This window comes from Ahaetulla prasina, chromosome 1, assembly GCF_028640845.1.
Source record: "Ahaetulla prasina isolate Xishuangbanna chromosome 1, ASM2864084v1, whole genome shotgun sequence".
Classification (NCBI taxonomy): Eukaryota; Metazoa; Chordata; class Lepidosauria; order Squamata; family Colubridae; genus Ahaetulla; species Ahaetulla prasina.
The window spans coordinates 299554073-299581197 of record NC_080539.1 but is presented as its reverse complement, the minus strand read 5'-3'; the positions used below and the strand labels follow the sequence as shown (position 1 = coordinate 299581197).

The 27125-nt window shown below is 39.1% G+C and overlaps 1 protein-coding gene across 5 annotated transcripts in view; it reads left to right on the top strand.

The window, feature by feature from the left end:
• Positions 1-240: 240 nt before the first annotated feature.
• Positions 241-27125, top strand: part of ACTN1 (actinin alpha 1) — a 131850-nt gene continuing 104965 nt past the window's right edge. For 3 of the 5 annotated variants that reach the window (XM_058161901.1, XM_058161898.1, XM_058161899.1), the window contains exon 1: positions 241-543. In XM_058161901.1, the coding sequence (XP_058017884.1) occupies positions 439-543 (105 nt within the window). In that variant the 5' untranslated portion in view covers positions 241-438. The remainder of the gene's footprint in view (positions 544-27125) is intronic. The other 2 variants (XM_058161900.1, XM_058161897.1) reach the window with 1 other exon arrangement.

The following is a 27125-nucleotide window of genomic DNA, read 5'->3' as shown; positions in this document are numbered from 1 at the left end:
GATGAAATACTTCAGATGTCACATGTCTTATAAGGGGAAGGCCACGGGGGGGGGCGCTCTCTCAAAACGACCTATAGGAGCTGCCGCAAGTTGCGATTGACACTCGAGCGATGCAATGGGGGGTCCCGGTGGCCCTGAAAAGTGAACTTTGGGCAACTCTGTTTAGCCAATGAGGCTACTCAGGAGGCAGGGCCGAGTACTGTCTCCTGCTCCCCCCCCTCCCTTGCTCGGGGTGTGCAAAGCTTAGATTGCGGTCTGGCCGAGGGATCTGCCTTCTTCGCTCTCGGTCTTGCCGCTGCTCTGTGGTAGCTGTGCCTCGGCAGGGAGCTTTCGAGCCTAGCAGCGCCGTAGAGGAGGAGGGAAGGGCGGGAGAAGAAGCCGCGTCGGCGACAGCAGCTTCAGAAGCAAGCGCGAAGCAAGGACAGCAGCCACGCAGGGATGGATCACTATGACTCCCAGCAGACCAATGACTATATGCAGCCGGAGGAAGACTGGGACAGGGATCTCCTTTTGGATCCAGCCTGGGAGAAGCAGCAGAGAAAGGTAATTTTCAGCATTTAAATATTTTATTTTATTTTTTGCTTTCGGCCCGAGCGGGGCGGGGCCATGAAGACACCTTGCCAGAGGCTGCTGGAGAACTCTTTCCGTAGAGCGTGGTTTGGGAACCGGGCGGGCGAGATTGGAGCGGGCGGACGAGCGCACATGCTGTCCCGGCCGTCTCTTTCCCACTGCCCGCCTTTTCCCACGGAGCCTGTGGATTCGGCTGCTGGTTGTGCAGGTTGCTTGGAGGAAGCCCCGAACCTCCTGGCGTGGACCAGGCGTTGGAAATCCGCCTTTCCACCGCGTAGCCTTATTTTACTCCTCTCCCAGGAGTGGCGGGGGGAAACGAGAAGCGGGTGGTTGCTACTTGGGGAATATTTGTATCCCCGGGAGATCTGCTCTTCCCCGCCCCTTACCTCCGAAGGTGAGGCCAGGCGTGGGAGAGAGTGCAAACGACAACGATCGATTTCCCCTCGTTTCTGTGTGGGGAGGGGGCGTGGGGGGAGAAAAGGAAAGGTAATCGCAGAGCCTGGACTGAAGTTTGGAGGCTGACTCGCTACAATAAGCGGCGACCATTATTTTGAGGAAGATTGGCTCTTGCAAAACCTGCATCATCTTTTTTTTTTCAAATTAAAAAAAAAGCCTTTTAAACATTCTTATTCCTAAAGGCAAAAAAGAAAAAAAGCATGAGGCTTGCTAGAGAACGGAGCGGAGGTGACGTGCGAGGGGGAGGCGGGGTGCCGTGAGGGGAGATGTTGCTGAAATAATTCGATCTATCAGGAAATCGGAGGCGGGGGGGGGGCAGAAGGTCAGTGGGAGCCTTTGCCGGCCCGACGCCAGCGGTAGCTCTGAAGTTGCTTTCCTTTCTACTGAAGCAACAGATGTTTCCCTTGCTTAACGTCGGGAGACTTGACTGGCAGGCTCTGCTGGCCCCTCCGGGCGTTTAGCAAGGCAACCCGACAAAAGCCACTTTCCCGCAGGGGGCTGTTGGAAGAGGGAAGTGGCTGCCGTTCACGCTGCCGCTTTCGGAGTCGTTTTGAGGCTTTTTGCACACACAAGCCAAGAACGGATCGCAACTAACGCGTGTCCTTGCCACAAAGTGTCATTGAAACGGCAGTACTCCCGCCCCCCCGCCCCCCATACCGTAGGCGATTTAAAGAGATCGATGTAAAGAGCAGGCAGAAAGTCGGGTTTGTGAGCGACTCACTTCCCCCCAGCCGCCGCTTTCCTCCTTAAAACCCCTGGGAATACAGCTCTTCTCCCGGTCCCCCCTTAGGAATTTGATCTCTTGGTTTTCGGAAAACCCGCCTGGGTAACATCCTTGTGAGCAAGGATGCCCAGAGCTGATGGATGAATGGCCCCGGTTTGGCGAAGCGAGGTCGGGGGAAGCACCCATGCTCGCCCTGCCCTAGAGATAGCCCTTCACCAGCGGGATCAGTTTTGAGTGGTGCGGTTTAGGGCTGGGCTTGTGCAAAACTCATGTCCAAAAATGGTAACATTCGTCCCATTTTTAAATTTAAGGAGGCGGAGGAGGGAGGTTAGGAGGCTGCTTTCTTCTTTTCCCTCCACCCCCCATCCCCAATAACCAAAGACATCCTGTATTAGCTCACTCTGGAATCCTAAGCTCTTAAACACTTCCCTTTAGTCATTTGTCAGTGAAGTGCAATTAGAAAAGGGGGAGGGGAGGGTGGGGAGAGATTTGACAAAGTTGCCTCCTAGCCATGTGGCACATGGAGGTCAGCCTTTTTCTGTCAGACTTGAGTTTTGTACCCCTTTTTGTCATATAGGAGAAGTTAGGTGGGGAGAGGTGGGGTGGGCGGCCTGGGAATGAAAGGAATACCTTATACCACTATTTTAAAAGAAAGCTTTCATTACAAGGAGTTCTGAATGGAGGTGGGAAAGTCCTGCTTGAAAAACATAGTAATTAAAGAATTGTCTGTTATTCCCCTTGTCTAATGATAAAAGGGAGGAGAGATAATTTTAAATGATGTGTTTTCATTGGAAGCCAAGATAACTAAAAACTCTCCTCAGCTGGATCTGCCTCCTAGCTTGACAAAGCTCCACAGACAGAAATGAAAGCAGAGGAATAAAATTCCTAAGAACAGGGTATTTATGGTGAAAAAAGTTTGAAATTTAAGACTTTAAAAGGACAATGAAGAGAAGATTGGAAATTTAATTTCTTTATTCATGTGGCAGGAATGTTAAATATGCAGATCTAGCAATCATAAAGAGCTATTTTTGTGTGCCAATTAGTAAACTATAAGTAAAATGAGAAATTCTGTAGGTCATGTTCCCATAAGAAAAAGAATTTGTCTTTCATTGTCACATATATAATTTTATTTTGTTTAATAGATAATGACACTCTTATCTTCCAAATGGAATTTCCAAAAAAATCCCAATATTTAATAATAAACTTTCAAAGATAATTTAAAAAAAAACTCTTTAAAAATATGAGATTGAAGATTAAAACAGAGGAGTTTAAGTTGACAGAGCTTCATTCATCACTCTTAATAGGGAGATAAGGTTATATATTGAAAAATATTGCACAAATAACCAGAAGAGGTCTGAAGTCCTACATCTAAAAAATGCTTATCTTGTGCAGCAAAGATTTTGGAATTATTTTGGAAAACCCATGATAGAAAGTTGCTTAAATTTGTTTCTGTCAGTCTTTTCCTAAAATTTGAAGTAGGTATTTCCCTAAATGTTTCAAATAACTTGCATGCACTTCTAGTGTCTAGAGCTACACTATACCATACTATACTATCAATAAAGGAGAATATTTGTTGATATGAGGGGTTCTTGGTGCTCACTGAGCTTGCTTGTTTTCTTACAGGTGTTTCATTACCCTAACTAGGTAACATCATCAATGCTAGTCTATCAGCACTAATGATGTTACCTAGTTTGAGTAATCCAAGGTCTGCAAGAAAATCAGCAAACTCTGAGAACATTAAGGACCTCCTATGCTATGTTAATCTATATTAATCTGTACTAATCTATGCTATACTTATACTATACTATATTGTTGGGGACAATTTGTAAACTGCTGGGAATGCTGTAAAGTACTTTGGAGCAGGGTATATAAGTCAAAGTCCTATTGCTGTTGCTATCTGATATTCTCTGATAATCTTGCCCTCCTCTCAAAACTTCAGCCATACATTGGAAATCTCCTAACCATTTTTGTGGGGAGGGGAGAGGAGCAGCTCATACTGCCACTGCTCATACCAATGTTTGTATGGTGACTTTGAGATAGCACTGATTAACATAAAATAGAAATAGTGGAGAGAGATGTAAGAAGAGAGTGAACAGCCCAAGCTAGGTAGGTACTTGAGCAAGAAATGAGGGGAATGGTGCAACTGGGAAAGAGTCAGAGGAGATAAATGTTTGGGAGCACAGTTTATTTTTGTACATTTGAGTCCCTGCAGTAATTTCAGAGATCTAGGTATAACTGATTGTGTTCGGTCCTAGGTCATTCTAAGAGCACAAACCATGCTAAAAGGAATACAGGTCACCCTTTGGGGCATACAGAGCCTTTGCCCAGTTTCTCCAGGACATATATAACATCCTTGCTCCTGGCAAATCTTTCTGGTGATTGGCCCCTTTCTAATTGGTCAGGCAGGTAGCAGAGTCGGGGTGGGGGGAAGCAGAGGGAAGAACTGGCTGTGTTCCAAGCCCAATTTATACTTTCAACATCATCTCAGTCTGGCTGTTGTTCTTGATGTCATGCTTGCTTCCAGCAACATCTGTTTCCTCAATCTCTACCAACATCATCTCTCTCCCTCAACATGGCCACTGAAGACAAGCATGGTAAAGCCTCTCAGCTCCCATCTGTTTGGGTCCTCACCCAAATCACCCCTTGTTAGCCCCCCCCCCAAGGAAAACAAGCTCTTGAAGGAGTCAGTCTCCAAATATATTTTGGAGCCAAGTACCAATCCAGGGGGAAGACATAGTTACTTTGAAATATTGCAGACAAGTAGATTCCCACACACTCAGAAACCTCTTAAAAGCTTAGGTAAGAAAGCTTTTGATTACTAGAAAGGAAGGCAGCCTTCCCAACTCTCAATCCCCACTGAGAGCAGAAGATATTTTTGGTAAGAGAAGGAAAGGGAGCAAGAGAAACACATAAATAGCCTATCATCCATGATGCCCAGGAAAACTTGATAGGCCTTGTAAAATACAAATACTTGTAAATATCACACAAATACTTTTACAACATAGGATTGTTCACAGCATAGTTTATAGAGAGCTCATAGTATGTGGGCAGAGAAGCATAATTTCTCATTTGGAATCATTGCAGGAAGAGTGTAAACAACTTTTGACAACAAGTTGTGTGCACACACATGCACATGTGTGCATACATATAAAATGTGAATTAGTTGATACTTACTGCCAATCAGCCTTAGGCATATTCAGTCAATCGCTGTCAGAATTTGAGCAGTGAATTGTATAATGGTATATCTGGATTTTCCAGCCCCTTTATAAACCCAGCTCCTCTTCTTCAAAGATTAAGTAGGTCTATGTAGGCACAGCTCATAACGGGAGAACATAATCAAAGCACAACTCTGCTTAGCTTCATAACTAACCACCCTGATGGTCAACTGTATAATGTGAACATAGTCTTTGCATATAGAATGCCTTCAATTAGAAATTAGGACTATTCTAGTTTACTTCTTTAATCTGTATTGCACTATTTCTTTGAAAGCTCAAGGTAATGTACATAAAGCCTCTCCTAATTTTATCCCAAGTACAGACTTATGTGGTAGGTGAGACAGGCAGCAATTGGCCCAAAGTCACCTTGTGAATTCTTCTTGAGTAGAGAGATTTGAAACTGTGCTGTTCTGTATTGCTGTCCCCAATAAAATTAAGGCAGAATGAAATAAGATGATATGTAGTATAGGAAGTCCTCACCTTAGGACACAATTGAGCCCAACATTTCTGTTGCTAAGCAAGGCAGTTGCTGAGTTGCGCCTCATTTTATTTTTTCGCCACACTTGTTAAGTGAATCACTGCAGTTGTTAAATGAGTCATGCAGATGTTAAGTGAATCTTGTTTCCCCCATTAACTTTGTTGGTTGGAAGCCAGCTGGGAAGGTTACAAATGATGATAACTTAATCCCAGGACAGTGCAGCTGTCATAAATACATGGCAGTTGCCAAGCACCCAAATTTTGATCATGTGACCATGAAGATGCAGCAATGCTGGTAAGTATGAAAAACGGTCATGTTACTTTTTTCAGTGCTGTTGTAACTTTGGATGGTCACTAAACGAATGGTTGTTAAATCAAGGACTATCAATATTACATTTTCAAGTGCATTTCCCATCTCAACCTGGCTGTATATGTTTCAGTAGATGCTTCTAAAGGCAGCTAACAAAAGAGAAGAAAATTAATATTTTGCATTGTAAATAGAATGCAAATAGTATAATAAAAGCAGCAAAACCAAAGTATGTATTAAAGTAAATTATTGGTTAAAGTTCAGCAAGTAAATTGTACCTGGTACCTAATAGGCATAAGCATAAGCATCAGCAGAATATGGAAAGACTCCGCCTCCAAGTATAAACCTAACTTTGGTCACACCTGCCTTCTTTCTAAAGCAGGGGTCTCCAACCTTGGCGACTTAAAGACTTGTGGACTTCAACTCCCAGAATTCCTCTGGCTGAGGAATTCTGGGTATTAGAGTCCACAAGTCTTCAAGTTGCCAAGGTTGGAGACCCCTGTTCTAAAGTATTTACAGTGAGATCTCCCTTACAGACTGAGCAAGGTGAAATAAACACAAGGAGTCTTTTTATTGTTATTATGCAGTTGTAAGTTATAACTGAAAATGTCACTCCTTCACATCTGAGGAAGATTATTTTACAGCAAGCAAACTTGTTGCCTCTCACTATACTGGGTGGAATCAATTGCCTAAGCCCTTCTGTTGATGACACTGCATGTCTTGGCAGAATTAGGAATGAGCGTTGTCTTTTCCACACCACAGGTCTGCTTTACTCTGCATCTCCTTTACTTTGCAAATTGGGGATTCAGAAAGCCAAATGAGAAGATTAAAATGGTAGACACCTAACTTCACATGTTTCCGCTTGGATCAGCTTTATTCAGTCATTCTCTTTCTCTCCCCCCCCCATTTATTTATTTATTTATTTATTTTTGGGGACCTGACCCAAAATAATCCAAAAAACAAAAAAGGATGACGACGATCAAGTGTGGCTATTTTTAAAAAGTTTTGTTTTAAGGCGCAAGAGACACTTGAATCACGATTCACAGACAGACAAAGCTAATACTTTCTATAAAAAAAAGGAACAATAAACTTTCGGAAATCTTCATAGAGGCCGGTTTAACTTTCTTTCAGTGAGTTTTACAATTATTTGGAATGACTGTTGTTTTCAAAAAAAAGAAACAGCAACTCACATACAATCCAAGTCCTCAGATGCACTGCAGAACTGAGGGGGGGGGGATCAGTGGGGAGGGAAGGGGAGGGGAGTTCTCTTTCAACCTAAGCTACCTGCATCACATAGTTGTAGAAGGGAGAACATGCATGGCAACTTGTGCTTCTGGATGAGACAGAAGATAGGCATGTAATAAGTGTCAATCAGTTTGAGGATAAGATGAATGAATAGAGTCTGCTTGTCAGCATCACATTCAATTCACTATTTGTTAAGCACTTTTATCCCCAGAGATTTAATTTATCAGTATGTCCTGAGACATCCCATAGCTTTGCATTTCATCAGGTTGGGACATAATTTTGGAATCCTTGGTTTTTCAGTGTGCAAACAATCCTGCATTTATGGCTTCCCACCTATTATTGAGTTAATTGTTTGCTTCCTGTTCCCAGAATATGCAGACAGAAGGTAACCAAATTTTATTGTCTGTTGAAAGTCCTTTGCAGGACAAGTAATGAAAATAATGAACTTTAGAGATATAATTGTTTTTCTCTGAAAAACAATCCCTGCTCTCTCTCACCTCTCCGTCTCTCCCCCCTCCCTCTTCACCCCCGCCCCATTGTTACATTGAAAATGGCTGCCTAGCCATTATGTAGGATACTGGATATGGGGGATCTATAACATTTCAAGGAGTTGGTCAAGTTGAGTTCCCGGAAAAGTATGATTTTTTTTTTCACTACAGCAATATTTGCATAAGGAACTACATATATGGAATCTTTAAAAAGCTTCTCTTGTTAAAATTTAAGGGAAAGAAGGGGAAATGATAAGGCCCGTTTTTGACTTTTGTACAGCCTTCTGTTTCTTACAGGAGGTTTGTTTTATGGGATTAATGTGCTTTCTTTTTAAATTCCAAAATATTTTGCATGTTTCTGAGCTGAGCTGCTTGATCTTATTAGAGTAAACAGCAAAGTTTCCTTCCCAGTGTGCTGGAATATTACAACTCTCATATTTCCCACAAGCAGTTTGTGCTGGGTAGGAATTCTGAGAGTTGTCGTTCAACATATTAGACACCCGCCACAATGCTAAAATACCCCTTGCAGGGTTTTAATAGGGTAATTGCTGGCTGTTGTGCTGTAAGGTTCGGAAGAAGATAAACTCATTTATGGTTTGGCTAAACATGGGTAATGTAATCCATACAACAAAAATAATTAGCCCTTTTCATTAAGATAATATATGCAACCTCCCAAGTTGTCCTCTACACCAGCTTGCATATTCTTGACTGTGTGGATCCCTTGAGAAATCATTTGTTTGAAGTGGTTACATTCGTCTGAGCAGAAAGAAATCCATTAGCTCAAAACAGTTAATGCTAATTCTGTGCTCCTGCAAGCCCCTGTGGATCAGTTTGTACATAAATATATATTATACCCATCCGTTTTTATATTAATCAATGATTTTAAAGAAAAACACTCTTACACTCACAGGCCAGCTTAAAATCAGAGTATGTTATTACAGGTAGTCCTTGACTTATGGCCACAATTGAGCCCAAAATTTATGTTGCTAAGTGAGAAATTTGTTAAGTGAGTTTTGCTCCATTTTATGACTTTTCTTACCATCTTTATTAACTAAATCACTGCAGTTGTTAAATTAGTCACACTGTTGTTAAGTGAATTTGGTTTCCCCATTGACTTTGCTTGTCAGAGGTTGCAAAAGGGGATCACATGACTCCTTGACACTGCAATAAATGTGAGTCAGTTGTCAAGCATCCGAATATAAATCATGTGACCATGGGGATGCTGCAGTGGTCATAGATGTGAAAAATGGTCATAAGTCATCTTTTTCAGTGCTGTTGTAACTTTGAATCATCACTAAATGAAGTGTTGTAAGCGGAGACTACCTGTAATGTTTTTTAAAGGAATGCATACACGACACATATATTGTAAAGAGGAGACAAAGAATATAGGGTTTTATAATTAATAGTCTTCTACCTATTTGTCTTAAAAGAAAGGGTGCTGTATTTCACTTGTTCCTGCAGCTTTGAAAGACAGATAGAAGAAGGGACTTCAACACCTCTTTGACCTTTCCATAAAACAGGGGTCTCCAACCTGGCAGACTTCAATTCCCAGAATTCCCCAGCCAACTTTAAGCCTGGCAGACTCCAACCTTGGCAACTTTAAGCCTGGCGGACTTCAACTTAACTTTTTCTAACTGGATCGTTCTATTAATCATTTTATTAATTGTTTGTAATGCCACAATTATCAGTCCCCCGCAGTGTTGTATATTATGTTTTTAATATCTACCATAAAACATTAAAAATTACCATTAATCTTGAAAAACAATAAACCAAAACTTTAAATGGCAGCAATTCATAAAATAGTTACATTTAAAGTGGTGCTTTCTCATTCAATGTTAAAATTCTCTGAAAAAATCTCCATTTCTGGAAGGTCAACCAAGTTGGAGCTAATCTAATTTCCAAGGAGATTCTATCCCATAACATTGGGGTAGGATGGAGAAACGTCTCCTCTTGGCCTGCACCCCTAATTTCACATACCTTATTGACTTTATTCATGCATTATGTTCAAATAGGGCTCCCTAGCTTTTTTGGACTGGTGAGTATTTTTGACATTTTTGAAAGATGTTGAAAGTGTATTCATAAAATAGTAACTATGTCTGCATTGCCTACACCACTGTGCTAGCCAGTTCAAATGGCTTTCTAATACCAGTTTATCTTCACTTTTTTAAAGCATTTCCAAACAATACTCAGCAAACACCACCCACCATTTTTCTTTTAACTGTTTAAATTAGTTAATTAAAGATCTGTAGAGACCTGTATGAAATTCCTAGAACTAAAGAATGGAAATTGCAGCATGGCCTGTTTAATTTCATTTATGCTTGGAATGATACTTTACAAGATGGGTGGGGCAGACATATGCTGAGAGAGGCACTATACTGGTGATCCAAAGCTAAACCATAATTCATGTCTGCTGGTCAAAAAGGTTGCATTCACATATCATAGTAAGCCTGAAGCAAGCAATCCATGAAGTGTATGTTAACATCCAACCCAATTATCCATTTGCAACATTCAGAAAACCTCTAAAGTGTATTGAATCAAATGTTGGGTTTTTAAAACAGTATTTGCAATTTGTGGGGATGAAATATTAGATGGGAAACTTTTGCTTTAGGAGATGAACAATTTAAATCATTAATTTTTCCTTTTAAAACCCAAATAAATTTAGCTACCTGCTCCGGTATGTTATTGGTCACATTTCTTATATCCCTTAAAGTCTCCCCCCCCAAAAAAAATGCAGTCTTCTACTGCATATAAACTTTACACCTTTGCACTCAGCCAAAACCAAGCAAAAATGTTGTTTATTTATTTATTTATTTATTTTATTTAAACCAAGCAAAAATGTTGTTGGTATATAAAACCTAATTGTGTGGAGATGGAATGCATAACTCCAGCGAGTCTTGAGTCATTGTAACTTATGATACAATGCCTCAGGTAGTATACTATGGAGAAACTCTGAATATTACAACTGCCAAGCAAATAATTGCCATTTAATTTTTGTTTGCAGTCAGAACATTGTTTTGCTCAATCTGTGTAAATTTATGCCTCTGAGTTGGGGGGCGGGGTGGAAAATCGATGGGATGAGGGCAAGAGTGGGTTCTGCTTACCTTTACTACTGGTTCGCAACGGGAGCGCACATGCGCAGAAGCTTCTGCGCATGCGCAGAACACTGGTGATGACGTCATGGCAGTTGGGTGGAGCCTCCCATCAGTTTTACTACCAGTTCTGTAGAACCAGACCGAACGGGGGCAACCCACCACTGGATGAGGGTCCTTCAAACAGCATCCCAATGCCTTTTATCCCTTGGAACAACTCCCCAGTATGTAAAGAGACCTATTGCTGGTACACTTTTAAAATAAACTCTAACTGTTGACTTACTCAAGATGTTTTCGTGAGTTCCCTTTCAACACATCTGCATCCTTTGGTGTTTAGTACACGTTACTCTCTATTTCCTCTCCTCCTTTTTTTCAGAGGAATAGATAAATGGGTAAACAAATTGCTACAGAAACCATAAATCTTCACTAAGATACCATATGGTTCTTATTTAAAATATAAATGCCTGAGCAACTTCCCAGCTGCTACCTTGCAAACAAGTCCTAAAAAGCCACAGCAGTTAAGAATGGTGAGATGCCTCCTTTGGTATCCAGTCACTTCTGCAGATGCTGATAAACTGACACTTTTCTCCAGGAGGTGTGAAGGGATGTTCAAAAAGACAAGTAGTGGAAGTCAAGTGTTTTCATTTTGTAGTTTTGTATTTCCAGAACAAGCTGCTTGTTAAATGATTGTTATGTATTTTAACCAGTTTCTTACTTGCTGACACACTAGGTAGTTTTTTCATAAGTAGGAAGCATATTTCCAAACCTTTCTATGTATTCCCCATATATATTTTGCATTTTAAAATGGTATTGTAATAATATCTCTTGGGAGGCAGAGTCAATTTCTCTTTGATCGACAGTCTGCACATCCTGGTTGCTAAAGACATCACGAAATTGACTGAATGTGAAAATTAGTTTCAGTGATGGGCGGAACGGAAGTGTTAGTTGGGTTCCATTTCTAAACAACTTCCCTCACTTGTCACACACCACCTAGCAGGCTGCTCTTCAAATGTCCTGCTTGTGATTTTCTCAGAGGCACCTGAGATAGGTGTGGGATACACAGTAGTAGACAAGTTGGAGCCTGGAGCTTAGAGACAAGTTAGCACCTGGCTTAAGCAGCAACTAAACCCAGTTATAACTTCTTTATCATGTGATAAAGTTCTTTAGATTGCACCAGATATTTCCCATCCTAGATAGTAATAATTACTCAATTTCCTTCCCCAGTTCAGCTGCAGATATTGCCCAAAAAAATCTACTCCTCCTCCCCCATCAGCCTCATTTTTCACATGCTATTTCAGATTTTCCTTCATTGCTAGTATCTCAGTATAAAACACAATGCTCTGCAACAAAATTTACAAAGTAATAGATACCTTTCAGAAGTGGGAACACCAAGGAATTTTGATGTATTAGCCTGCCTCCACTCTACTTTTCATATGCTGGTGTGCAAACGGTATTCAGATTTAGTTGATATTGGCACTTGGAGAGAGAAAATTTATAATCTCTTTTGATGTACCGGTAGGTACTGTAATATATAGTATGATCCTTTTAAGGAACAGCTAATATCTTGTACCAGCTTTCTTTCTCTAATCCTAGTTTAAAATTTAGACAAAATTTCTAGAATTCCAAGTCTTAATGGCAAACAGCCTTATTGATTAGGAATTATGATACTATTGTCCAGGTTATTTGGAAAATGTCAGGAGATGAAATCCATTGGGCTGTGGTTTCTTTTTTACTTAATCTTTTGAACTTTCTCAGCATGGTGATGCTGTGAGTTGTGTGATTGGCATATACAGGCATTCCTCAACTTATGACCACAGTTGTCCCTCAGATTTCTTTTGCTTAGCGAGACAGTTCTTAAGTGAGTTTTGCCCCATTTTATGACCTTTCTTGCCACAAAAAGTGAATCACTTTGTTAAGTGAATCATTGAAGTTATTAAGTTAGTAACACAGTTAAGTGAATCTGGCTTCCCCACTGACTTTGCTTGTCAGAAGCTTGAAAAAGGTGATCATATGATCCTGGAGCACTGAAATTGTAATAAATACATGTCAGTTGTCAAGCACCTGAATTTTGATCACATGACCCTGGGAATGTTGCAACAGTTGTACGTGTGAACGATGGACGTAAGTCAATTTTTTTCAGTGCTGTTGTAACTTTGAATGCTCACTGAACATGTGGCTGTACGTTGAGGACTACCTGTAGAGCCTCAAAGGGGTCAATTTATCAGTGATAATGGTATAGGAAATTGAATGTGTTAACTAAAATTTCATTTGTTTATATCTGTATGATGATCAGAAGAATGATTAGAATTCTGAAATTAGGCTCTCTTCCCTGCCTCAAAAAGTTTGGCGGGAATGTAGCAGCTATTGAAAATGAACTACAAGTTAAGTAGCTCAACTTACAATCACATTTGAGCCCAGAATTTATATTGCTAAGTGAGAAACTTGTTAAGTGAGTTTTGCCCCCTTTTATGACTTTCGTTGCCACATTTGTTAAGTGAATCACTATAGTTGTTAAATTAGTAACACGGTTGTTAAATGAATCTGATTTTCCCATTGACTTTGCAAAAAGTGTTCACATGACTCCAGGACACTGCAACCATCATAAATATGAACCAGCTGTCAAATATGAACCAAATGTAAATCATGTGACGATGGGGATGCTAGCATTAGTCATAAGTGTGAAAAACGGTCATAAGTCACTTTTTTCAGTTGCAACTTTAAACGGTCACTAAATGGACTGTTGTCAAGGTCTACCTGTATTGAAAAGGAACTACATGAGTTGTTGACACAGGAATATAGATTTATATTAAAGTTAAAGCAAGATTCAACATTCATTGCCATTGCATATTCAATTACAGTTCAGCACAGTATTTTGCCGTAGCATAATCTGAAGGGCATTTTTGATACAATAAAACATTTTTCTGACTCTAATCTTAATCTTCATCCTTGCTTTTTTTAAAAAAATCTAATGATTTTTGGAATATGCCCAAAATCTATATCAATAGCCTTTCTGTCAATTAAATTACCTCGACATATTTTCCTAGTAGTTTGTTCCATTTCGTTTAGAGCAATTCATTCATGTTACCTGGAAAATTTGAATAGTTGCTTCTGATAACAATGTAAATTGGCTGATCAGGAATTCAATGTAGTACAAAGTAATCTAGTATTTAAATTCTCGTTACCTGAGAGTTTTTCATGCAGGAGATGAACTTAAATGTGACATTTACTTCCCAGTTGCTAATTTGCATAAGCGTTATTATGGTGCAATTTTTCTCAATTGCTCCCTTGCTGAACACATCTTTGCTTAGACATATGCACTTGATAAATTGGTCCTGTCTTTGAGTCCTCCTAAGGAAGAATGACACCATTTAGATAATGTGCATAAAATAGGTAGGGGGTTAATCTATTTCTGCAGAATAAATTAAACTGTAAATTTACCCAACAAGCTAGGTCCACAAAATATACTAAAACTTAACCACTAAATAAATTTGCACCTTGTGCAAATGCTGCTACTACTAAGTCTTTAGTTGATCAAGATAAGTGTGTAAATAGGGCCTCTTATCAACACAGCACATTGATGTAGGCATTCCTCTGGTTTTGTACCACAGATAGATGGGCTTTTTATTTAGTTAATGAGTGTCTCTGAGAGATGATCTGTTAGAAATTTTTAACTCACTGATTAAGAAATTAATGATTTCCCCTCTAAGCTCAAAGATATTATTTTGTAATAAAATTCTGTGCAACTAGTAATGAACCACTAAAACGGCTTTCAGGGATTTGATCAAATCCGGAGAATCTGGTTTGATCAAAAACAATCTGCAAATCTGAGGCAAGCCACAGAAGTTTGATTTGAAAACTTGGGTTAGAAAGGACGAGGGGTTATATGAGCTGAGAAATATTCAACTATATTGGCTGGACTTTCTGGGAACTATAGTCCCAGCAAATCTGGATTGGAAAAGTCTGGGCTAAAATGGGAAGTTGTGAAAAGCGAGGAGGGAAAGCGGAAATTTGGATGCTGAAGCAACAAAAGTTTGCCAACTGAGTGATGCTGCAGCTGCAAATATGAAGACTGTTAGCAAAGAGGATATTGTATTCTTGTTTGTAGTTCCTTTTTTTTGCATATTTTAATTGAGACTGGCCTTGCTTCTTTGGGACTGGCCTTGCTTCTTAGCCAATGATGTTACATTTTCTCTTTCTGTATAAATTAATTACTATATTTTACCTCTGTTGATGCTAACTATGATGGTTCCCTCTTGCCTCCTTTACTGCGTTCTGCAAAAAACTAGATGGGATGTTGCTTTGAAAAAAGAATTGTATAGCCTAATTTTTTTTCCTAGTCACACTCCACTTCATTTCTGAATACACTGGAATAGATGTGGAGTGTATAATGGCAGATGTCACTTTTTGTTTTACCTGAGACTTACCATGACTTTGCATATATGCCAGAAAATTTTACTAACTTGCCTATTATAGTCATGCAGGAAATGTTGGCTTGGAAGAAAGCAGAGAGGGAAGTGCCTGTTTTCTTACTCTTCAAAAACTGCTGCCTGTCAGAAAAAGGTTCTTGTTATGGGTTTGGATGAAAAAAAAAACAAAGAATGCATATCACCAGAAAGTAACTAGAAAATAATTCAACTAAGTTTTAAGGCCCCGCAGCAATTTATTTTGGGGGCTAATTAGTTCTTTGATTGTTTTTAAGACCATACAAAAAGGTCTCATGTAAGAGGTTCTCTGACAAATCACCTAGATACTGCAACAATGAAGTGTTACAGTTTTGCATTATATTTCTGTAATATGCAGGAGATTTGACATAGATGGCATGATATGTCATTAACATCTGGCAGCACCTTAGCCTGTCATGGATGATTTCAAAGAAAGCTAAACAAGGTTTGACCCCCCAGGGGTGAAATCTAAAAATTTTTCCTACCGATTCCGTGGGCGTGGCTTGATGGTCAGGTGACTGAATGGGCATGGCCAATAATAATAAATAATAAAAATAATAAAGTATACAAAACTTGGGAGCGCACTGGTCTACCTTCTTTAAAAATAGAGGCACCGGTTTACTAATTGCCTTTTTTTAGGAGCACATCGGTCTACCTTCTTTAAAAATAGAGGCACCGGTCTACTAGCTGCCTACAGCGCTGATCAGCTGTAGTGCGGCCTTTTGAAGTGCCGCAGCAGTCATTTAAGGCCATTTGCAGCTATATCACTACCACGAGCTTCAGGGACAGAGAAGAGGAACAGCGAGGCATGGGCGGGTGGGGGGGGCAAGGATTTTTGCTACCGGTTCTCTGAACTACCCGCCCCCATCGCTACCGGATTGCGCAATCCGGTCTGAACCAGGAGCACTTCACCCCTGGTTTGACCTCATTAACATACAGATGGAAAACACCAGGAATGTCCAGGTCTGTAAGGGAGTCAGGGATGTTTAAAAAAAATACTGGAAGAAGCAGTTATGAATCAATTCTGTATTTCAACCAAGAAAATACATGGATAGTATAGTAGCAATTGGAAATCAAGGTCGAGTTTACTTTGGATGCAACAGTTGACGATGAAAGTTCTAAATACTAACACTTCTGTCATTGGGAGAAGGTGGCCTTATTGGGTTTTTTTATTGATTACTCAGCATGACAGCTATGTTTTATGTATAGTTAACAGAGGATTCTTGCTGAACGGATAAAGGAGGATAATTTCACATCAGTTAAAAGTTGATTGACTGGTATGTTGTAGTTTAACATGGAAGTGAAGATTTACAGCTGCCAAAACAGAATATCTTTTTTTTCTCTTTCTCTTCTCTTCTCCCCTCCCCCCCTTCTTCTCTTGTTTTATTCATGTTCTGGTGTAGTCTCCCCAGTTCAGCCTTCTTTGAACCAAGGTCTTTAAGAGATGCTAGTGAGCCCTGAATAGCCATTGATTACACGGGGTTGGGAATGCTTGGAGTTGCATCCTGAACTCATCTGGATAGCATCTACTCATTCTCTCTATCAGTTCCCAGCAACTTTTACTTCTTTCCTAGCCTTTCCCCATTAACATTATTGTTAAAAAAAAAACTGTCCTGACTGCTGTATGTGATGGAAGAGGGAACTGTTTTGTAGGGAATAAATTTATTAGGAGACTGCTGATTGTTGAGGGTATAGCCTTATACCGTAGGCGCAAAAAAATGTCAGAAATGTACTTAATTGGCTGCAAAGCAGGTTAACAGCACAGGAAACTGGCTGTTTCTTCCCTTGCGCCTACTTGGATGCAGCCTATCATGAGGATGTGGCTGGGCTGTCTGTTTCCTGTTCTTCAACTGTTGAAGGGTGGCACAGAGCCAATCATACTCAGCATGGTATGAAGCCAGCGCTGACATCACACTGCTGGCAAAGTTGAGGATGACTCCTTCTCCTTTTCCTTTCTTTGCTGTTTTCTAGAAAAAGGATTTCAACAACTGCACTTCAGTACAACAGTAAGTTGAAAATTCTCAGTATTGCTGAAGTAAAGCCTTCCACAAATGTTACAAATCAGGATTAATCCCTAATATGCTGGAGACCTTACTCAAATGATGTTAATCTCCTACAGATACCCAACGAAAACTTTTGCACACATGTTGGCTTTTATAGGAACCAAGATCCTGAGGATCCAGGAGAGCTTTTGTCTTGCAGGCATCCTCTTTGAATGCCTGCCTATCTGCATAGGTGGATCCTTCAAGTAATATTGGCATGTGGCTAATCTTCCTGATACAGCTGGTCCTTGACTTACAACCACAACTTGAGCCCAACATTTCTGTTGCTAAGTGAAACAAGTGAATTTTGCCCCATTTTACAACCTTACTTGCTGTTGTTCAGTAAATCACTGCAGTTGTTAAGTTGGTAACACAATTGTTAAGTGAATCTGGCTTGCCCATTGACTTTGCTTGTCAGAAGGTCGCAAAAGGTGGTGATCCTGGAACACAACAACCAACATAAACATGAGTCAGTTGCCAAGTGTCCAAATTTTGATCATATGACCATGGGAATGCTGCAGGGGTTGTAAAAGCGTGAAAAATACTCATAAGTCACTTTTTTCAGTGCTTTTGTAACTTGAAATGGTCACTAAATGAACTGTTGTAAGTTAAGGACTAACTTCTATTTGTACTACCTTAACAAAGCGTATATTTATCATATTGCAATGTAGATAATTATAGCTTTTTATTGTATATAATGTTTAAAATGTTTCAATATAAAGCTATCTACTATGACGTCTATATAGGGTGCCATAACCTTTGGGCAGTTTAGACATTATTGACTTCTACATTGACTTTACTTGAATGCTGTTGCATATTATACGCAAACTTTCTACCAAGAATCTTACTTATTTTTATATGGCCCTCTAATATTGACTGCTGTCCAGGAAAGACTAGCATTTGCCTAAGAACAATATAGCTACCAAACTGGTACCAGACTGATAATTTGGGGTTCTAACTTAGACAGCAACAAGGTCCACAAACGTTGAGCAGCTACTTCTGTGCAGGGTATTTATTCTCAAATTGCCTCTCATGAATTTGAGAGTGCTGCTGTGGTTTTCCCATCTCTTTGAAAAAGATTAATTTGAAAACTACTCCAAAATCAAGGTAGTTGTCATAGCAGCGTGATCAGAACCCGGCCTCGCTTTTTTGACCGTTTCCAGCAAACACCACTGAAAAGGCAGACAAGGAAGATTAAGCCAGGAATCCATACTTACACAAACCAAACTATTATTTTAATATTTCTGAATTTTTAATATTTTTAATATTTTGAAAAAGGGGAGAAAATCATAATTGCATACAAATGCAGAAACTGCTGTGCCATTCTGAAAAGTTGCAGCGTTGATGTTTGAATGGTTGTTTTAAAGGTGTCAGTCTTGAATGTCAGACTCTGTATTTCACTGCACAATTTAATATGTACGTTCTTTTAATTTTGCCCACTAAAAACTATGAAAATTCAAACATACATACCGTCTATAAAAAGGTGCCTTTTTCCCATTTCCATTCAGTTGGAGTCTGCCTGGACAAGTCCCTGCAGTTTGCTTGGCAAAGTTTTTCAGAAGAGGTTCGCCATTGTCTGCTTCCTAGGGCTAAGAGAAAGTGATTAGCTCAAGGTTACCCAGCTGGCTTTGTGCCTTAGGCAGAACTAAAATTCATAGTCTCCCAATTTCTAGCCTAATGCCTTAACCACAACACCAGACTGGATCTCTATAAAGTGCTTATCCCTTTTTAAAATATGGGAAATTAATTTACAGCTTGCTGTATAAGTTGGGAGCACATTTCCCTATTTCTCGCAGAGTTAGAGGAGAGAAAACTTACTCAACATGTGATGAGTAATCACATTATCAACATTGCATTAAATTTTAATTAAATATGAAAATTAAATCAAAATTTAGTTTTATTTTATGCAGTCACTTCTGCTCTCTACCCTACTTATCTTTTAAGTGCCGTGTCCAGTACAGCATTTAAAGTGTAGCACAGCACTTGGCACAAACTAATTCTACACTCTGCCTTAGTTTGTGAAACACTCTCATGATCTATGGCCAATAGTAGCACCATATTGACTTTACAGTTCGGCAAAGATAGAAGTGGTTTATTGCTGGGTTAGTTCACATTCGGTATTTAATCTAGATTAAGATTAATATTCCTGTAAGAACCAGTCTGATGTAGTGGTTAAGACTTCAGGCTAGAAACCAGGAGACTGAGTTCTAGTCCTGCCCTGAGCATGGGCCAGTCACTTTCTGTCAGCCCTAAGAAGGAGGCAATGGCATACTGCTTCTGAAAAACCATGCCAAGGAAACTGCAGGGTTTTGTCCAGGCAGTTGCCAGGAGTCAACATCGATCCAAAGGCACCAAAGAACCCCACCATTCTACGTTGCCATCATTATATACAACCATCGATTAGACAGTACTTTCAAACAAGTATTTTCAAAGCTGATACTTCACAAACTAATTACAAATGTAGATGGTGTTCAGTGGAATCCAGAATGAGACATTTGGGCAGCTACATTTAATTTGGCTGGAAACTTGCAATGTTTTGCCTGAGAGTGGTAATTATGACTACCACTTCTGCACATTATAGAATTATATTCTTGATAGCCTGATATTAGTAAAATTTTCATCTATCTTGGTAAGCAAAAGATATTCTGAAGTCATACAAATGCTGAAACCAGCTTTGAGTTGTTGAACTTTTAAAAAGAAGATAAAAATGTTTATTTTCCTGGGTGGTGTTACTGGATTATGCTCTATACAAATATGTTTCCATTAATTAGATATACAGTGTATTATCAATCCATCACCACCCTCTTTTGCTCTAAAGAATTTGGGCATGCTATGGCATAAGTGAGATGGTTGTGGAGAGGCTAAGAGTGCAAAAAGATCAGAATTGAAATGCTGGTTTGTTGTGCTACCAAAACTATGTCATATTTCAAGTTATATGTGTTGTGGAATACATTATTGGTTCATATAAGTGTTGGCCTGTGATCTGAGTAAAGAAGCAGTAATTGAGTTGTTTAAAAATGAGATGGGTGGCAAACCTACTAACATCCAAAACTAGGTATGCACGCCCCTTACCTCTTCAACACCAATCATATCAGATCTCAAATGCAAATTGATAAATGCAAGAAGCATAGTCAACAAATTACCTGAATTTATCCTCTTATTAAACAGTGGCACATTTGATATCATTTTTGTTTGTGAAACATGGCTGAATTCATCCCTTCCCGACTCCATTATCTCAAACAAAGAATATCAAGTCTATCGATCAGATCGGGAAAACCGAAGAGGTGGTGGAGTGGCTATCTTTTACAAAAAGTCACTGAATCTAAAAAATATCCAAGTAGCACATAATCTCTCTCTTCCTGAAACCATAGTATGCGACCTATCCCTTGACACTACTCTTCGATTCTTACTATGCTACAGAGCCCCCGACTATGAAATTACCCATGCAAATATGCTCACCTCAATGCTAACATGGGCTACCTCTTGCCCATACCCTCTCATCTTCCTGGGTGACCTAAATCTACCTCTCATTAACTGGACAACTAATGAATGTTCAACTGACCCAATCCATACTACACTATACAACGCTGTTACAAACCTAGGTCTTGAACAACTTGTAACTAACAATACAAGACTCAACAACTGCCTTGACCTCATCTTCTGCAACAATCCAAACTCAATTTACGGACTACAAATTAAAGAACCTTTTTCAAACAGTGACCACTGCATGATTGATTTTGTCTCAATATACGTCCATACTTAAATCGTCATAACAACAGAACTCCCAACTACAACTTCAAAAAAGCCAATTACGACCTTATAAACAACGATCTTTCATTTCTGAACTGGCAAAATCTGTTTGCAACCTGCATAACCGCTGATGACCTCTATAGAGTCTTCCTACTCGAAATCAATAGAGTCATTAAATTATATGTACCACGAATGACTACCATGTCCAAGAAAAACAAACTACCCATATCAATAAAAAGCTTCAATCAAAAAAAATCCTCTGGAAAAGAAACAAAAAGGCTATGTTACAAATTTCAAAACCGCTACAGAAACATATGCAACCAAATAAAACTGAATGCACAAATTACCACACCAAGCAAGAAGAGAACCTTCTACGCACAAATTCCAATCGTGCCTTTTATAATTTTGTCAACAATAAACTTAAAGATTCAAGATCCATCCCACCACTAAAAGATTCTAACAACAAAGAATGCAATGACGAAACAGTCAAAGCAAACCTCTTCAACATTTTCTTTGGCTCAGTTTTTGTTAACTCCGATAACACATATCCAACATTCCACAAACGAACCAGCAATGACTATGATGATTTAACTCATATAGATTTCACAGAAGACAACGTTGGTAAAGCTCTTCACAACTTAAAACCATCCCTATCTATAGGACCTGATGGACTATGTGCATATTTCTTAAAAAAACTTTCCATTAATATAGCTGAACCCCTAAGTATTATCTTTGATAAAGCTTTCACTACCAGTTCTCTTCCCAAACTTTGGTCACTAGCCACAGTCATCCCCATCTTCAAAAAAGGAGACCCCAGCTTAGTCGAAAACTACAGACCGATCTCCCTTTGCTGCGTCACCTGCAAAGTCATGGAATCTATCATCAATCAATCCATTACCTCACACTTAGAAACTAACAACCTACTCTCCAACAAACAATTTGGTTTCAGGAAAAAGTTATCATGTAACTTACAACTTCTCCACTGCAAAAACATATGGACTTCAAATCTAGATCAAGGCAAATCAATAGATGCAATCTACATAGACTTCTGCAAAGCTTTTGACTCAGTAGTACATGATAAACTTCTCCTTAAACTAACATCCTATGGCATCTCAGGACCCCTCCACAAATGGATATCTGCTTTTCTGTCTAACAGACAACAAGTGGTCAAAATCGGCAATGCTTTATCAAATCCTGTTCCTGTCAAGAGTGGCATTCCTCAAGGCAGCATCCTTGGACCAACACTCTTTATTCTATACATTAATGATCTTTGTGACCATATCTCAAGTAATTGTGTTCTCTTTGCTGATGATGTCAAACTATTTAACACCACAGATAACACTTCTATAATTCAAAACGACCTTGACCATCTAACTGCTTGGTCTAAAAATTGGCAGCTCCAAATTTCAACCAGCAAATGCTCAGTCTTACATATAGGAAAAAGAACCCAAAACTAAGTACATACTAGATGGACATTACCTTACAGACGACCCCATCCCGTTAAAGACCTTGGAGTTTTCATGTCAAATGATCTAAGTGCCAAAGCCCACTGCAACTACATAGCAAAAAGCTCTAAGAGTTGTAAACCTAATTTTGCATAGCTTCTTTCCAAAAACACCACACTACTAACCAGAGCATATAAAACATTTGCTAGACCAATTCTAGAATACAGCTCACCTGTTTGGGACCCTCACCACATCTCTGACATCAATACAATTGAACGTGTCCAGAAATATTTTACAAGAAGAGGTCTCCATTCCTCTGAAAACAACAAAATACCTTATCCCACCAGACTTGAAATCCTAGGCTTAGAAAACTCCGTCGCCTTCGACAAGACCTAAGTTTAACTCACAGAATCATCTATTGTAATGTCCTTCCTGTCAAAGACTACTTCAGCTTTAATTGCAATAATACAAGGGCAACCAATAGATTTAAACTTAATGTAAACCGCTTTAATCTAGATTGCAGAAAATATGACTTCTGCAACAGAATCATCAGTGCTTGGAATACTTTACCTGACTCTGTGGTCTCTTCCCATAATCCTAAAAGCTTTAACCAAAAACTTTCTACTATTGACCTCACCCCATTCCTAAGAGGACCATAAGGGGCGTGCATAAGCGCACAAACGTGCCTACCGTTCCTGTCCTATTGTTTTTCTTTTCTTCTTCCTATATATGTTTATATGGTTATATACTATATAATCTTTTTGTATGATGTTGTGACAAAATAAATAAATAAATAAATAAAAATAAATCTAACAAACAAACATAAAATTAAAGGCAATGAAAAAAGCTCCTATAGAGTCCTTTTTTTTCTTCGTGTCTTTTAGGAATCAAACTTATTTATACTTCCTTGGGAACCAAACAAATATTTCCCTCAGTATAATTTGGCTAAAGGAGAAAAGCATGCAAATTAGTTCATTTTGCATACTCACAGTTTACTCATTTGGTTGCTACATTTTAAAGGTATATTTCATGCAGAAACTAGACAGAGAGAGATACTGTGATGCTTGAAGTTACAGAAGGACATGATTGAGAAAAGAGAACATTGCAGACATGAAAGACTAAGATTGGCCCCTTTGACTGAACACAACACTAAAATATTTCAGATTATCTGAAATTCCAGGTTTTGGTCCAGAAATTAAACTCTGTCTCATATGTTCCAATTAATGGAAAGTGACAGATCTCTTTGCCAAGGGTTAAAACTTGCGTGGGAAGGACAGATTAATAATGAAGCAAATCAGATTTGGTCAAGACAATCAGGTTGAATCAGTCAGGTCACTGAAGTCAGTTTCAGCCTAGCTCAGGTCAATCAGATTAAAGTCAAGTCTTGGTAAAAATGCACAGATCAAGACAAGCTAAGTCACCACTTTGGCTTTGAATGTCATGTGAACAGCTAATCAGAACGTAAGGTGTTCCAAGCGTGTCCAGTTAGCTCAGCTAGAAAAAGATGTAAGCTTGGTTCACAGATACCCTGAAACCTTTAATGGACAGCTTTGCACATTGTGCTAAAGTCAAAAGCATACATTATGGATTAGTATTATGTAGAGATTATAATCTCCACAAAGAACAAAAAAAAATCAATTGAAGTTCTGAAAGATTGGCCAGAGTTTGGTTTTCCAGTGGGTTTGTCTGTGGTTGATACGATTCTTAAAGAGTCTAAGGATCTTCAGGCAGTCTCAGTCTCTATGGCTGAAGGATAGAAGACAATTGTGTAACGTAAGTGACTCTTTTTGTTTTCTATACTACAGCATCACAAATTACTTGGTTTTCCAGAATGCATTTGGGGAATGATGTTTTATGCTTACCATAACTTATACAACCTTATCCCCTGGTCCCACATAAAACTCTTTAAAATGTTGCATGATTCTTCCATCGGTAATGTGATGTGCTTGGATTCTCTTGTGTTCTTGTCCAATGTTCTGTCATACTTTTTTTCTAATGCTTTGAGAAGCTGACTTCTAAAACTTTTGCATCCATGAATAGAAGCAGCCCTGGAAGGAAATACTGTGTCAGACCTGGAAGCCATCTTTCCACCTTTGTGCCTTTGTGCTCTCAGATTTGGGTTATCCCAGATGTGCCAATATGACATCTCTAATAAAAGTTAGCTTTGGGGAACTTCAAGGCTCAGAGTTTGATTTCGTTGAGGGTGTTACTTGGAACCCTAACATTCTGGATGTTATAGTAAATGAACAATTACCGGTAACTATTATCTCCATTTTCTGCTTTTTGTATGGTATCCTAATAGGGTAATTATTGGAAAAATAAGGAAAATAACCTGTCCCTCTCATTGGTGACCAATACTTGTTATCTATACTACTTATTTATTTTCTTATAAAGATTAAGAGAAGTGAGAACTTAAGTTCATTTAAGAACAATTTCTTATAGGGCATACAGCACTTCTTCATCTAGAATTTTGTGTACTATGCAGACTGTACACAAGACGTGCTGTACACAAACATACTTAAATATATAATGGAAGAATTGCAACTAGAACAAATGGGGATTCTGAAGTCTTTGAACTTTAGAATTATGTAAATATTTTTCCGGTCTCCTTACCAATTACAGTTTCATCAAACCAGCTTGCCCAATAATAAACATAGTACAGTTCTGTGTGGCATACAGTGTAAGCATCAAAATAGCAGCCCATTTTTAAAGAGAAAAAAATGAAAATGATGTAAAAAACAGAACTGTAGCCTTTATGGTATATGAATATTTGTAGAGTCTTCTGTAGTTGTATTTTTGGTTTACAGGGCAATCTATGCATTTCTAGTTTTAGCTTAACTTTAAAAGTCACTGCATTTAGGATGGCAGTCCTACAGAAAAGAAAGAAAAAAAACATATTTACCCTGAATGATCTTAACTTTGTGGAAAAATTGTTTTATATATAAGGATTTGAACTCTATAAAAAAAAGTTTGAAGGAATAAAGACATTTTTGCTTTTAATTCCACCCTAGCTTTTTTTGGCAAGCTGTTGAAAAACTGCTTACAGTAAGAAAGTTAAAAATAATACTATAATAGGATGAGCAACCAAAAAAGCATTAGCTAAAATTGGATTTAGCTGCTGGCAATATATTAAATGAAAAGCTTACAGATAATAGTCTATAGGCCTCTTTAAGAGCCCCCATGCAAATGGCTAAGCAATCCTGAGAATGGCAAGTATGAACTCCCAGCATTCTTGACATAAAATGAAGCAGCTAGAGGGGCTAATATACCAATTATAAGGCCAGGGCAAGTTCATGTAAGATTATTGGATCCTTAGAGAAGCTGGTTCATTATTTAGAAAATTGGAATGCAGTGAAGTTGTTGCTAAACTATCTTTCCACCACAAGCATTCAAATGGCTGCATAAAGACCAGACTAACAGAATAAAATAGTCTTTTCTCATAACAGAGCTGATTTGGTGTAGTGCTTTAAAACATAGTCTAGACCCTGGTAGGCCAGTGAACTCTAGTGTTGCCTTAGATACAAAGTCAGCTGTGTGACCTTGGGCGGTTCCAGCCCTAGGAAGAAGACAATGGCATGCCACTTCAGAGAAAAATCTTGCCAAGAAAACTGCAAGGACTTGTCCAGGCACTTCCAGGAATCGAAAACTGACCTAGAGACACATAGGCACGAGGGGGGGGGGGATCTCACAGCAGCCCACCTGCCTGTAAGTAAGCAAAACGAGTATTTTTTAAATTTAATAATTATCCTAATTCATTTAGGTCATTAATGGTTGTATTTTATATCTAATATATATTGTCAATACTGACCTTGGGCAGTTCCTTTTAAGTTTCTGCTTAAAGTTTGTGTATTTCCAAGAACTCACAGAATTAAATTTAGGATTAAATCAAGTGTACTTAATGTTCTTTACTCTTACAAAGAAAGCTAGAGATCTTATTGGGACAATTTGAAGAGAGCATTGAAAAAAATCTTTCTCTTGCACAGAGAAAGCAACTTGAACTGGAAAACCTTTCATGCTAAAATTGCCCAACATAGTTATTTATAGTACAAAGGAAGCTTCCATTGGTGCTAAATATCATTAAAATATCATCATTATCATCATTTTAGCCATTGTCTATCCACTGCAGGATGAAGGACTCGTCTGCATCTTTCCAACAAATATGGTCCTGAGCTTTCTTTTGCCAATTGGGCTCCCAATATTTGCTGATGGCATCGATCCATCTTATTTTAAGTCTCTTTCATGGATGCTTTTTATCAAGTGGGATCCATTTTATGACTGCCTTGGTCCACCTGCCATCAGTTCTTCTTGCTATGTGACCAGCCCATTTCCATTTCAATTCTTTTCCCACTTGATGATACCATATACTGTATTTTTCAGACTATAAGACACACCGGAGTATAAGACTCACCAAGATTTTGAAGACGTAAACAAGAAAAAAAGTTTTGGCTCTCCTCGGCCCCCAGGAGCACTCTGCAGGCCTCCCAAAACCTCTGTAGACAAAAACAGACAAAAACAGGCCTCCTGGGGGCTGGGGAGGACAAAAATACCCGTTTTTGCGACAAATGGGCCCGTTTTTGGCCTCCCAACCACCCCCCACATCACATTTTTGCCCCCCTCAGCCCCCAGGAGCACTCTGCAGGCCTCCCAAACCCTCTGTGCATCCCATTTTTCACAAAAATGGATGTATTTTTAGCAAAAATGGGACGCGCGGGGCGGGGTTTCAGGAGGCTAAAAATGGCTGTATTCGGTGTATAAGACGCACCAACATTTCCACCCTCTTTTAGGAGGGAAAAGGTGCATCTTATACTCCAAAAAGTACGGTACTTTTATTTGTTCTCTAATCCATGTGCAGGTCTTTCTATCTTGTCTTGTAAT